Source organism: Limulus polyphemus, unplaced genomic scaffold (genome assembly GCF_000517525.1).
Source record: "Limulus polyphemus unplaced genomic scaffold, Limulus_polyphemus-2.1.2 Scaffold3188, whole genome shotgun sequence".
NCBI lineage: Eukaryota > Metazoa > Arthropoda > Merostomata > Xiphosura > Limulidae > Limulus > Limulus polyphemus.
This window is the reverse complement of record NW_013668798.1, coordinates 17,779-28,095: the sequence shown is the minus strand read 5'-3', so window position 1 is coordinate 28,095 and position 10,317 is coordinate 17,779. Positions and strand designations below refer to the sequence as shown.

The following is a 10,317-nucleotide window of genomic DNA, read 5'->3' as shown; positions in this document are numbered from 1 at the left end:
GGGAGATCGAGCTTAGTGGAGTGCGTTGGCAACATAAATTTTACGAAATACGTCGAAATATTGGAGGAAGGACTCTTGCCACTTTATTCCTCCGGTTTCGTGGACAAGAACACAACGTTGTTCCAGGAAGATGGAGCACCGTGTCACGCTGTTAGAAACACCCAAAAGTGGCAGGAAGAAAATGGTATCCAGAAGTTGCCCTGGCTGAGCCAATCTCCTGACATGAACCCCATCGAAAAACCTCTGAGCCATACTCGACCGGCAAGTTAAGAAACAACCAAAAAAACCAACTTCGAAGAGTGATCTACTCCAAGTTTTGAAGCAAGAGTGGGCGAAAATCCCACAATCTAAAATTGACGAGATGATTCTCGCGATGCCCCAAAGAAGATCTACTAGATATTAATTAAATTATAAATATATCAATTCATGTGAATATGACTGAAAATTTTAATTTTTTCTGAAAAGGTGGTGTCTGTTTACTTGTGACCACGCTGTGTATATAGTTGATCAGATCAGTATTACATAAAAATGATGGAAATTAGTACAAAAACCCAAACCGAGATATCTATTATGAGATTCTAACCTCAAATAAGGAAACATTGCCAGTCCTTGTCGTTATTTATTAACTCGTAAGGGAAAATGTCTATGGTCATAGCACCCAAAATCGCTGAAGGTATTCCATATATCAAACATGGTCCAAACGCAAATTATTTAATTTCTATCAATAATATAAGCTTTGATTCTACTCAAATATATCCAAAAGAATGCACGTTACAAAGAAGTAACAATAGCAATAACTGTACTCATTGTTTAGATTTAGCTATTATTTTCATGGAAGGCAGAGTGCAGTTGATCATTTTTGATAAAATTAAAAGAAGAGATTTTAGTTTTCCCATCTTTAGTCTACTTACCCCAAGTAGTGTAGTCCCGTGTATCCTATTAAAAGGAATAAGTATCTTACAACTAAAAATAAATTTAACTATTCGTAATAACAATCCTTCTTTCACAGGTAATGTTCAGTTTCTGGAAACTAAATCTAGAAAGAATGGATATAAAGCTTGAAAAATATACAAAATACACTTTTTATAGTAAATATTGCAACATGCTAAAATATATTTTTTATAAATGTAATAATTACCTTTTTAAGAACATAAAGAGGACGCTAGTTTTAATGAAGGTCAACCAAAGTTTATAAATATCTAGCCTTTTATATATATATATATATATAAATATTACGTATTTGAGATAACGAAGATAATGCTAGTTAATCAAGGTCAACCAAAGTTTATAAATTAGTAGCCTTAAAATATTATTTCGTGACTTGTTCAGTATAGTGGGCTGGAAAGACCAATTTCAGGTACAGTAATTAGGTTTGTCCCAGCTTATACTTGAACAAGTTTTGTAAAGAGGGAGGGTTGGTGTTTAATTAATTATTACCGAAAACTATCAAGGTAAGAGTTTATACTTCCCATTACTATCATTTTGTAATAATTATTTAAAGGATGGAGGTTGGGAGACATAGAAATATAGGGTGGTTTATTTCTATTATAAGGCTATTTTAACAATTGTCTTTAAATTTTATATCAAAATATTAGGATTGACTGCCTTCCCACAACTTACTGTTGTGGGTCAAAGCACTTATATCCTAACCTCTAATTAATAAGTAATTTGATCTTCGTAGCGACTACCTACTTTGACATTTTTTTGGATGATGGTTGATAGATGAAATATCCTCAACGATTTTGTGTGTTATGACCAGAGATATTTTCTATAATGAGTTAATAGATAATTATAAGGACTGGCAAATGACATTTTTCTTAGGCTAGAAATAGAATCCTATAAAAGACATCTCCGTTTTGGTTTTTACACACACACACACACACACATTTTCAGCTCTTCAGTACATATAATGACTTGGAAAAGAATTAGAGTAATAATTTTTAACATGCCAGCAATACCAGTTCGGTTTGTTTTGTTTTTAAAAAGGACTAAAACATTACAAGAATCTAAAAACCACAAACTAGCACCAGAAATGTTTGTGTTTATTTGTTGCTAAGCGCTAAACTATATAATGGGCTATTTGTGCTGTGCCAACCACGAGTATTGCAATCCCAATTTTAGCGTTATAATTAACTCTCGGACTTACCGCAGCCACTGGTTGACTTAGTATTTAAAAATAATTATTTATGTTTTGGAAATGGATATGTAGTAATTAGTTTGATATCTATTTGCCCATTCAAATTACAGCCTTTCTCAAACGCAAAAAGTTGGGTACCATAAGAAGGCTTTATTATTATGAAGTATCTCCAAGCCTTTGGTTTAAGAAATGAAATATTTTTCCTGCAAATGTATGCCATCCTAAATTTAGAATAAATAATAAAAATGAAGCATATGAAATGACAGGTTTTATATTCGTCAATATCTTATATTGGTATTATTGTACAGTGTTATGGAAACTATTGCACGTTGACAGAACACATACTCTGTCTTTTTTCCAACATGTACTTTTATCTAAAGAATACTGTTGTCGTAATGTATGTGAATTACTTTGCATCCCCTCGTTCCTAAGAGCTGTTAATTTTGTGAGCAGTGCGCTAAAAATTAGAAACCATTTGAATAGTGTTATTTGGCTATGAAGTAATATATAATAACAAAAATTAACCAAAATTATCACATTGTCACTTATGGTTATTACTTTTGTATAATTCAGGATACATTTTTATGATTCAACACGTTTTTCATCGTTATCCAGACGACAACACAAAGATTAGATAATGTTGCTGACTAACTTGCTACCTATTGAAACCTTCTTCTATTGCGATATCAACACAATCTTGTGAACTCGTTATTATGAAAGGAAACAAATCTTTACATGCAAGGAAAGTATACGAAGCTTAATCATTAGTAAAGCGGCCTAAATTTAGCGCCCTCCAGTGTTACATTGAGAAGCAACAAGTTTGTTTAATGAACAATGTACAAAATTCAATAAAGCGTCTATTTCTTAAATATTGGATTTTAAAAATACATACGATTTAGTAAAAAGACAAATTTTAAAAAATTTTCTGTTATTAAGAGACTTCTTGAAGCAATATAAATATTTTTACGTCGATGATGGTTAAATCTGTCCCATGAAGAAAAGGAACATAGAAGCCGATGCTGAATTCCGATTTTAAGGCAAGTGGATGAGAATGGTGAAATTATTCTTCATGTACTGGATGCTAGTACATCGCACGTTAACTCATTTATCCGCCAGTACCCGTTATACAATCGAATAGGGGTGAAACAATTGGGGTAAAGTGTCTTGTTCAACACCACAACAACATGTCATAAGTCAGCCTGGAACTCGCAACCTTCCTAATACGAGTTCAAAGCAATAACCACTATGCCAATGCTTCCCCTATTGACGGAGATACGATTTTTTTTAAATATAAGTTCTAAAGCAGACTATCCTACACTATTCAGTTTTAGATTTTTTGTCTGCCACCTTATGTGGTGTTGTTTGTTAAGATATTTGGCTTGTTGTGAAAAAAAGTATCAGCATAAACAAAGTTTTATATTAAATAATGATAACGGACAAAGAAAAGATAACTCGCCATTGTTTAATGACAAAGATATTGCTAATGTTTGTTTATAAAAACGGAAAAAGATAATTGGTCACTGTAAATGGTCAAAATAATTATTGTTGAAAGAAACCAAGTGTACATGGCATTAACTGAAAACACTAAACGTTTCTCACCTGACCATTTCGTCTGATCTATGCTGGGCATTCTTATTTAAGGCATCTGCAGAACTGTAGAGGTCTTCGGATGAATGTCTTTTTCTATGTGCTCCAGAAACAGTAGTGGTACTGAAAGCCTGTTGAAATCCAGCACTTTTCTTAAAAACAACTGAATCTTGGTTTGTAACCTCGACATTCTGGTATCCTGCTTTTTTACTTTCACTTGAACTGTATTTCATAGCACTTATTGACCCATCTTTTCTTTTTACAATCTGGATTACATCAGTAGAGTTTTGATATATTCCTACCTTCTTAGAAGTTTTCACCTTAGATAACAAATCACATTTCCCATTTTCTGACTTCAAGCTGTTAGCGTGCCATTGACCAGAGCTTTTAGAAACCTCAGGAAAGGCTTTTGACTCAAGTTGGTTAGGAGTAAAAACGTTTTTGTGTTGAAAAGCAAATGGGAACGATTTCCTGACTACTTCAAAAAAGGATTTAGTCTCCCCTAATTTCTTATCTTTTACTACGTTTGAAGACCCAAGTGTCAGTGGCATTTTTATCCTTCTTGGGAAAACAGGGGGTTTTATAAATTTTTTTCTTCGGAATCGAGTTTTTTAATTTCTTTTGTCATGCTGTTTTTAGCTTCTGAATTATCACTCATTTGAACTACGTCGGACTGTCCTGTACAATTAGAAATAATTATATCTTGATCATTGTGGTTTTCCGGCATACCTGAGCTGGAATCTACATTTTGTGTCACATTGATGCAAATATTTTGATTAGTTTCTTCTCGTGTAGTGGAACTGGTTGGCTGAAATGATTTGTTTTGATCCTTATAGATACCGTGTTCATCCATTTTCTTACTACATTCTGATAAATTTTCTTCTCTAATATTGTATAGTTCATTCTTTTTTATATTCTGGCTTTTTTCATTAGTTGAAAGGTTAAAAGGTTCTAATAACTTTGGAGAACCTATTAAGTCCACATTGGATTCTAGACTGACCCTTGGCTCTATGTGCCCTGTCATTACCTGGTCTTGAAATGATACGGGAGGATCAATTGGAATGTTCTCATTTATTTCTAGATCCTTTTTGCACGTAAAGCCATATTTCGAGAAATCATGGTGTTGTTCATTTTTTGTCTCACTAAAATCACCTTCATCCAACTCTCGTTCTAATTTTTCGAAAGGAATTAGAACTTGTTTTAAATCAAAATGTTGATGGATTTTTTTTTCGTCCTTTTCCTGAAAACTATTTCCAGTAGAATCCCCAACTGTCTTCTTGTTTGAAGAACACGGTGTCGCAGATTGATTTATTTTCTTATATTTATCAAAGATCCACTCTCCTGTAATGTCGTCGCTTACTGTAATACTCCTATTCATTTGATTTTTGTTCTTTGAAAAATGTCTTCGATTCACTGAGTTGTTTATGTCAGGTGGTTTATTAGCTTGATTGTTCATATTTTGAAAATACCTGTGAGGAGCTTCTCTATGTCGCTCTGCTAAAGTAACTTGTCTGTGTGAGTCTTCTTCGTGACAGTCTTGTTTGTTTTGGATGAATCCGAAAACTCTGGAACATCTGTTTACTTTTCTTGGTGGAACAGGAGGTGCAGGACCTCTCATCCTTTCTTTCTCAGGTCTGATATTTTTTGATTTTACTCTATTGTTCTCCAACTTTTGCGTTAGAGCCGTGGCGTTTTTCTGTTTGTAATGAACTTCATTAGGAAAATGGTGATTTACTAAAAGTTTCACTGAATCTGTGGCCTCTCGAAGCATAGTTATACAGTCAAACCGAGTAAGTTTTGAAACTTCTTTTCCCTGGATCATGAGTATTTCATCGCCCGCTTGTAAAGGCTTGATAGTACAGACAGCTCTTGCAGCTGGGGTACCCTCACTGAGAGACTGTATATGTACCTTAGATACATTATTTGTGACATCCACTCCTCCTTCAAACTTCAAAGCCATCCCCAGCTTCTCCTCCGGTAGGCGATAAATTGTGACTTCTTCTATGTTGGAATCATGTTTAAATCTCTCATTATCATCACTGTTCACTTGTAGAACTGTTACAAAGTTTCCTCGACTGTGAATATCTTCTGTAAGTTCTGTACTTCCTTGACTTGCTTCACTTTCTCCTCCCATCACTGTACAAATATTGTCATTTACGTTAACTACGGTCACAAAACCATTGCAGCCACCAGGTTTTACAAGAGTCGGCAAAGGGACAGATTTTTGATTATCCACTTCATCAAAGGTTTCATTCTCATCACAGAAAAATTGATTGTTGTTTTTATTCGCTGGACAGTCGAAGTGAGCATTCTCATGTTCAGAAACATTTGTTTTTTTAGATATTGTTGTACGTTTCATATTATCTTCATCATTATATACATCCACGACGATAAGTTTTCCTGAACGCGAGTTAAACATAGTGATTAAATGACGACGATAGTTCCAACTTCGGCGTGGATTGCTTCTGTTTCTTATGAAACTTTAACTTAAAACTGGTATTTGTCTACATTAATATCCATTCGTCAGACCAGATAAAAAATATTAATTTTTCCCTGGCCCTTAAAATATTAGAAATGGTATGTTATAATTTTATTTTTTATTAAAAATATTGCATAGGCATAATAATGATTACGATGCGCTTTGAACGATCATGACAGGTAGCAGAAGGGAAAAACGTTTTCACGATAATTATAAACGAGAACCACTTGTTTTTCCGTCTTGGTTTTTTTACTTGTAAATGATGGCACAGGCTTGATTCTTGAAATGCGCTTCAGTTTTCCGAGTGACGTACCCTTGAGACAGATGGGGAAAAAAGAAAATCATTAAATATGGGTATAGATATAAATGATATTTAATTTGACAAACTCAAAGCGAAAAATGCTGACTTAAGAAATTTTTGGCGATGAATTGATGAAACCTCTTTGGTAATAAACTGCGCATCAGTATTTTAGTATGTATATACGTGAAATAACAGCAATATCATTGGATCTTACACACTATCTTGAAATACTCGAATAACTACAAACAATAAAGTTCATGCCCTTTGTCTTAAAAGCGTATTTAACTATTCTTAGTGTTGGAATCTTGACAATACTTGTAGAAAACTGATGGATTGTAGAACTTGGATTATTTTTAAATGCAATGATATTAGGTTGATTTTGACAAAATAGACAAAAGGAAACACAAAAACTATCATAACACACATACACACTTATTATGCATAATATTAACTTATTCAAAAATAAACTGAAAAATAATGGTTATTAGGACTGGCTTATTAATTTTTTCTACTTTTTTTAATAATAAATATGAAACTACATTAAGGGTTAAGCTCTCGTTCCCGGAGAATATATTATGGAAAGTTTAGAGGGCGTTAGTTAATTGGTTTAAGTAGGTAATGTCTGTTTTTAATTATGCACAAAGCTACACAAGGGCTATCTGTGCTCTGCCCACCACGGGTATCGAAACCCGGTTTCTAGCGTTGTAAGTCCGCAGACATACCGCTGTGTCACTGGGGGCAAGTAGGTAATTGTCACTTTTAGATTAGTTCAGTATACCGGGGCGGAAAGACCAACTTCAGGTAGCTGGGCTTGTCCCAGCTCACCCGGTTTATGCTTGAACGGAAAGGGTCTCTTATTTTGGTTAACATCTTTTATAATATCAAATAAAAGGGTGGAGGTTGGGAGTTTTACGCTGTAGAATTCTACATTAAAGTTATTTCTAAATATTAAGGGTTACTGCCTTTCCACAACTGGGTGCAAACAGCGAAAGATAGTTCAAGTTCAGACATTGTGGGTTCAAGCACTCAACTCCTAACCCTTAATTGTTTCCCCTTAGTTACTGGCAAGTTTTTTATCGGCGTTTGGAGTTTGCCTGATAGATGGCCTTGAGGTCGGCGTGACGTCACAGTTATGTGATTTTGCCTGGTAACACGATCGCCATCTTGACAAAGGGGCAAACAATAGGAAAGCGAATATAGCTGCGTATACGCAATTTATATAGGTCTACCTTATACACGTGTTACTGCTGAAGCTGCTGTGCAAATTTTTCAATTATCGTTCATAAATTATTATGTGATTGTCAAATTATTAATTGCAATGTCTTATGAATATGTGGAGACATTAACGAAATATCGAGTATGGTTACAATTAATTGGGCTTGATTCTTGTCCCTACCAGCACTCTGCCGACTCGTGAATCAACGACCCGACAGAATGGCCCAATGTGCAGTACCCAGACGTGTACAATTACATTGTGTTAGAAAAAAATCGGAAGACCACATTTACATGATATAAAATGAGCTGAATACACAGCTTTCCTATGTTCCTCTGTTGATAGCATTCAGCCACAAAACACTTCTCTCCTTTTCAGTAGCTTGTTTTTGTGGGGAAACGAGCACTAAAAAGTAAACTACCAATTAAAACAATTATCGACAAATTTCTTAAGACTATTCTAGGCTAGGAATAGAATCCCACAAATTTTTACTTTATGCTATTAAGGCGAGCTAGAGGAAAGTTCAGGTATTTTCAACTTGTTATTTGTGCAATTGAATACGTAACAATTCTTTACCATATTTGCAGGTTTGGAACAACAAAAGTACATCACAAACACAAATAGTTGTTACAAATACGAGTATAGACAGCGGGCAAGTGTACAGAATGAACGAAATTTCCCATTCGTCGCGCTATTTGTTTACCTCTTCGCCTCAGTTGCTATGAGGACATTGCATTGTGGGAGAGCAAAGTTCCGGGATACCCGATCTTAAGAGATTACCCATATGGGTGCCATGACCACAGGAATTATCCTTTGACTTAAGGACTACTGCAAGGAATGGTAGCGGAGGCGTGGTTTTGAGTTTCAATTTTATTATGTTGTTTGTTTTTACACACACACGCACACGTGCTGATGACTACAACCAGCAGATGGCAGAATAAACCTCAGATTGCAATTAATAATAAGTATATGGGCCGTTCAAATATCATGTAACGCTTTGGGGAGGGGGGGCAAGGAGGTGTCTTTAAGCGTTACATAATAAAATCTTAACCAAGTTAAAACTAAGATTTTAGACACACCTATTAAATTGGTGGTTTATTGATGATTATCCTAAACAACATTGTATATGACGGCACGTTTTGAGATGTAACATCTTATTATGCTTTCATGGGCAAAGTACTAGACTATTAGAGATTAAAATATAATACAAGATGAATAAAGTGATGTGAAAATAACTCAGTGTTCACTTGATTTCACTGATGCAAGCAGTGAATGTGAAACTTGTATTCTGAACGCTGTCTCAGCCTTAATTTGAGTCCACATCAATATTCATTAACAAGCAACTGCTCTAACTATGTTGTATAATAATTTAGTTGAAAGGGCGGGCGCGAGCCTATGGAAAGCGATTGAATAATTGGAGATGTTCTGTCGCTCCATTCTCCAGCACCGGAAGTTTATTTATGTAAATATTACTGACTTCAAAAGGAGGCATGAATTACGAGAGAGCACCTTATGACATTTCCCATTATACCTCAAATGAAAAACACTTTGCTCAATCTTGCGCCCGCGCCTTTATAGCATACACAGACTGTTATTCAATTGAAAATATGCCTCAAAGAGGTTCATTCAGTGTGGAGTGTCATAAAGTCTGACCTAAACTGAAGGAATATATTCTGAAGCTGAAGGCAAAACGAAAGGCGAATGTAAATAGATTAGATCATTTTTATTTAGTTTTTTATCAAATTGAGCTGTTCTCAACCTTTTGTGGGTGTGGAAGATATGTTTATCACAGAACAATGCTGACTTAATACCAGCTTAGTTTAAGTCCAGGAATGACAAAGAGACTAAACGAACACAATATGTAATACATAATGACAAACTTTATTAAATGTAAAAAGACACACACGCACACACTTCTGGGATCAGCCCTGGACTATCATGAAACCCAGTTGTTAGCCTGAATAACCTTGAATTTCTTATCCTGCTCACACTCTCTCTCTCTCTCGACATTAGCAATAAATTTTACCCTTTGGTCCAAGGAAGGACCTCTGGCATTTTCCCAGGCCAATAGTGATATCTGATATGAAAGAGAGGTGAGCCGATTCTGAGAAAACGATAACGATCTTTTAAGCCCCATATTTTGTGTTAATGTACACATATTTAGAACTAAATTATAAATCTAGAATCAACATTAATAGTACATAAATAAACTTGTGATGGATTATTATACCACATGGTAAAAGATTATGCAAGCGATGAAGCTATAAAGGAACCCAAAGGAAGTGAAACAGCATATGATGACCAAAGCTGCCAACAACCTATGATGACCAAATATGTTAGGAGAAAAAATGAGGTAACTACCATATTTGTTTTCTATTACTTCTTGGAAAATGTCGCTAACATACGTGTAAACTGACAAAAATACATTTGTTACGACATTGGAAGTCACGCAACGCTGGGGGCATGCGCGCTGGAGTTTCTCAAAGGATCATGAATTCACCTGCCAGCTCGACTGTGATCTAAATACCCTCTTTTTTTAGATATATAAGCCTGACAAAGAAGCCAGGGCAGATAGATAATTGAGTTAAGTGAACAGTAGG

At 35.0% G+C, this 10,317-nt stretch overlaps 1 protein-coding gene across 1 annotated transcript in view; it reads right to left on the bottom strand.

Annotated features, from left to right (window-relative positions):
* LOC106468846 overlaps window positions 1-6,515 on the bottom strand; it is a 78,107-nt gene extending 71,592 nt beyond the window's left edge. The window contains exons 1-2 of the mRNA XM_022397204.1: window positions 4,308-6,515; window positions 3,737-3,990 (exon numbers count right to left, since the gene is read on the bottom strand). Coding sequence (XP_022252912.1) covers window positions 3,737-3,990; window positions 4,308-6,143 — 2,090 coding nt within the window. The 5' untranslated portion in view covers window positions 6,144-6,515. The remainder of the gene's footprint in view (window positions 1-3,736; window positions 3,991-4,307) is intronic.
* Window positions 6,516-10,317: the final 3,802 nt, after the last annotated feature.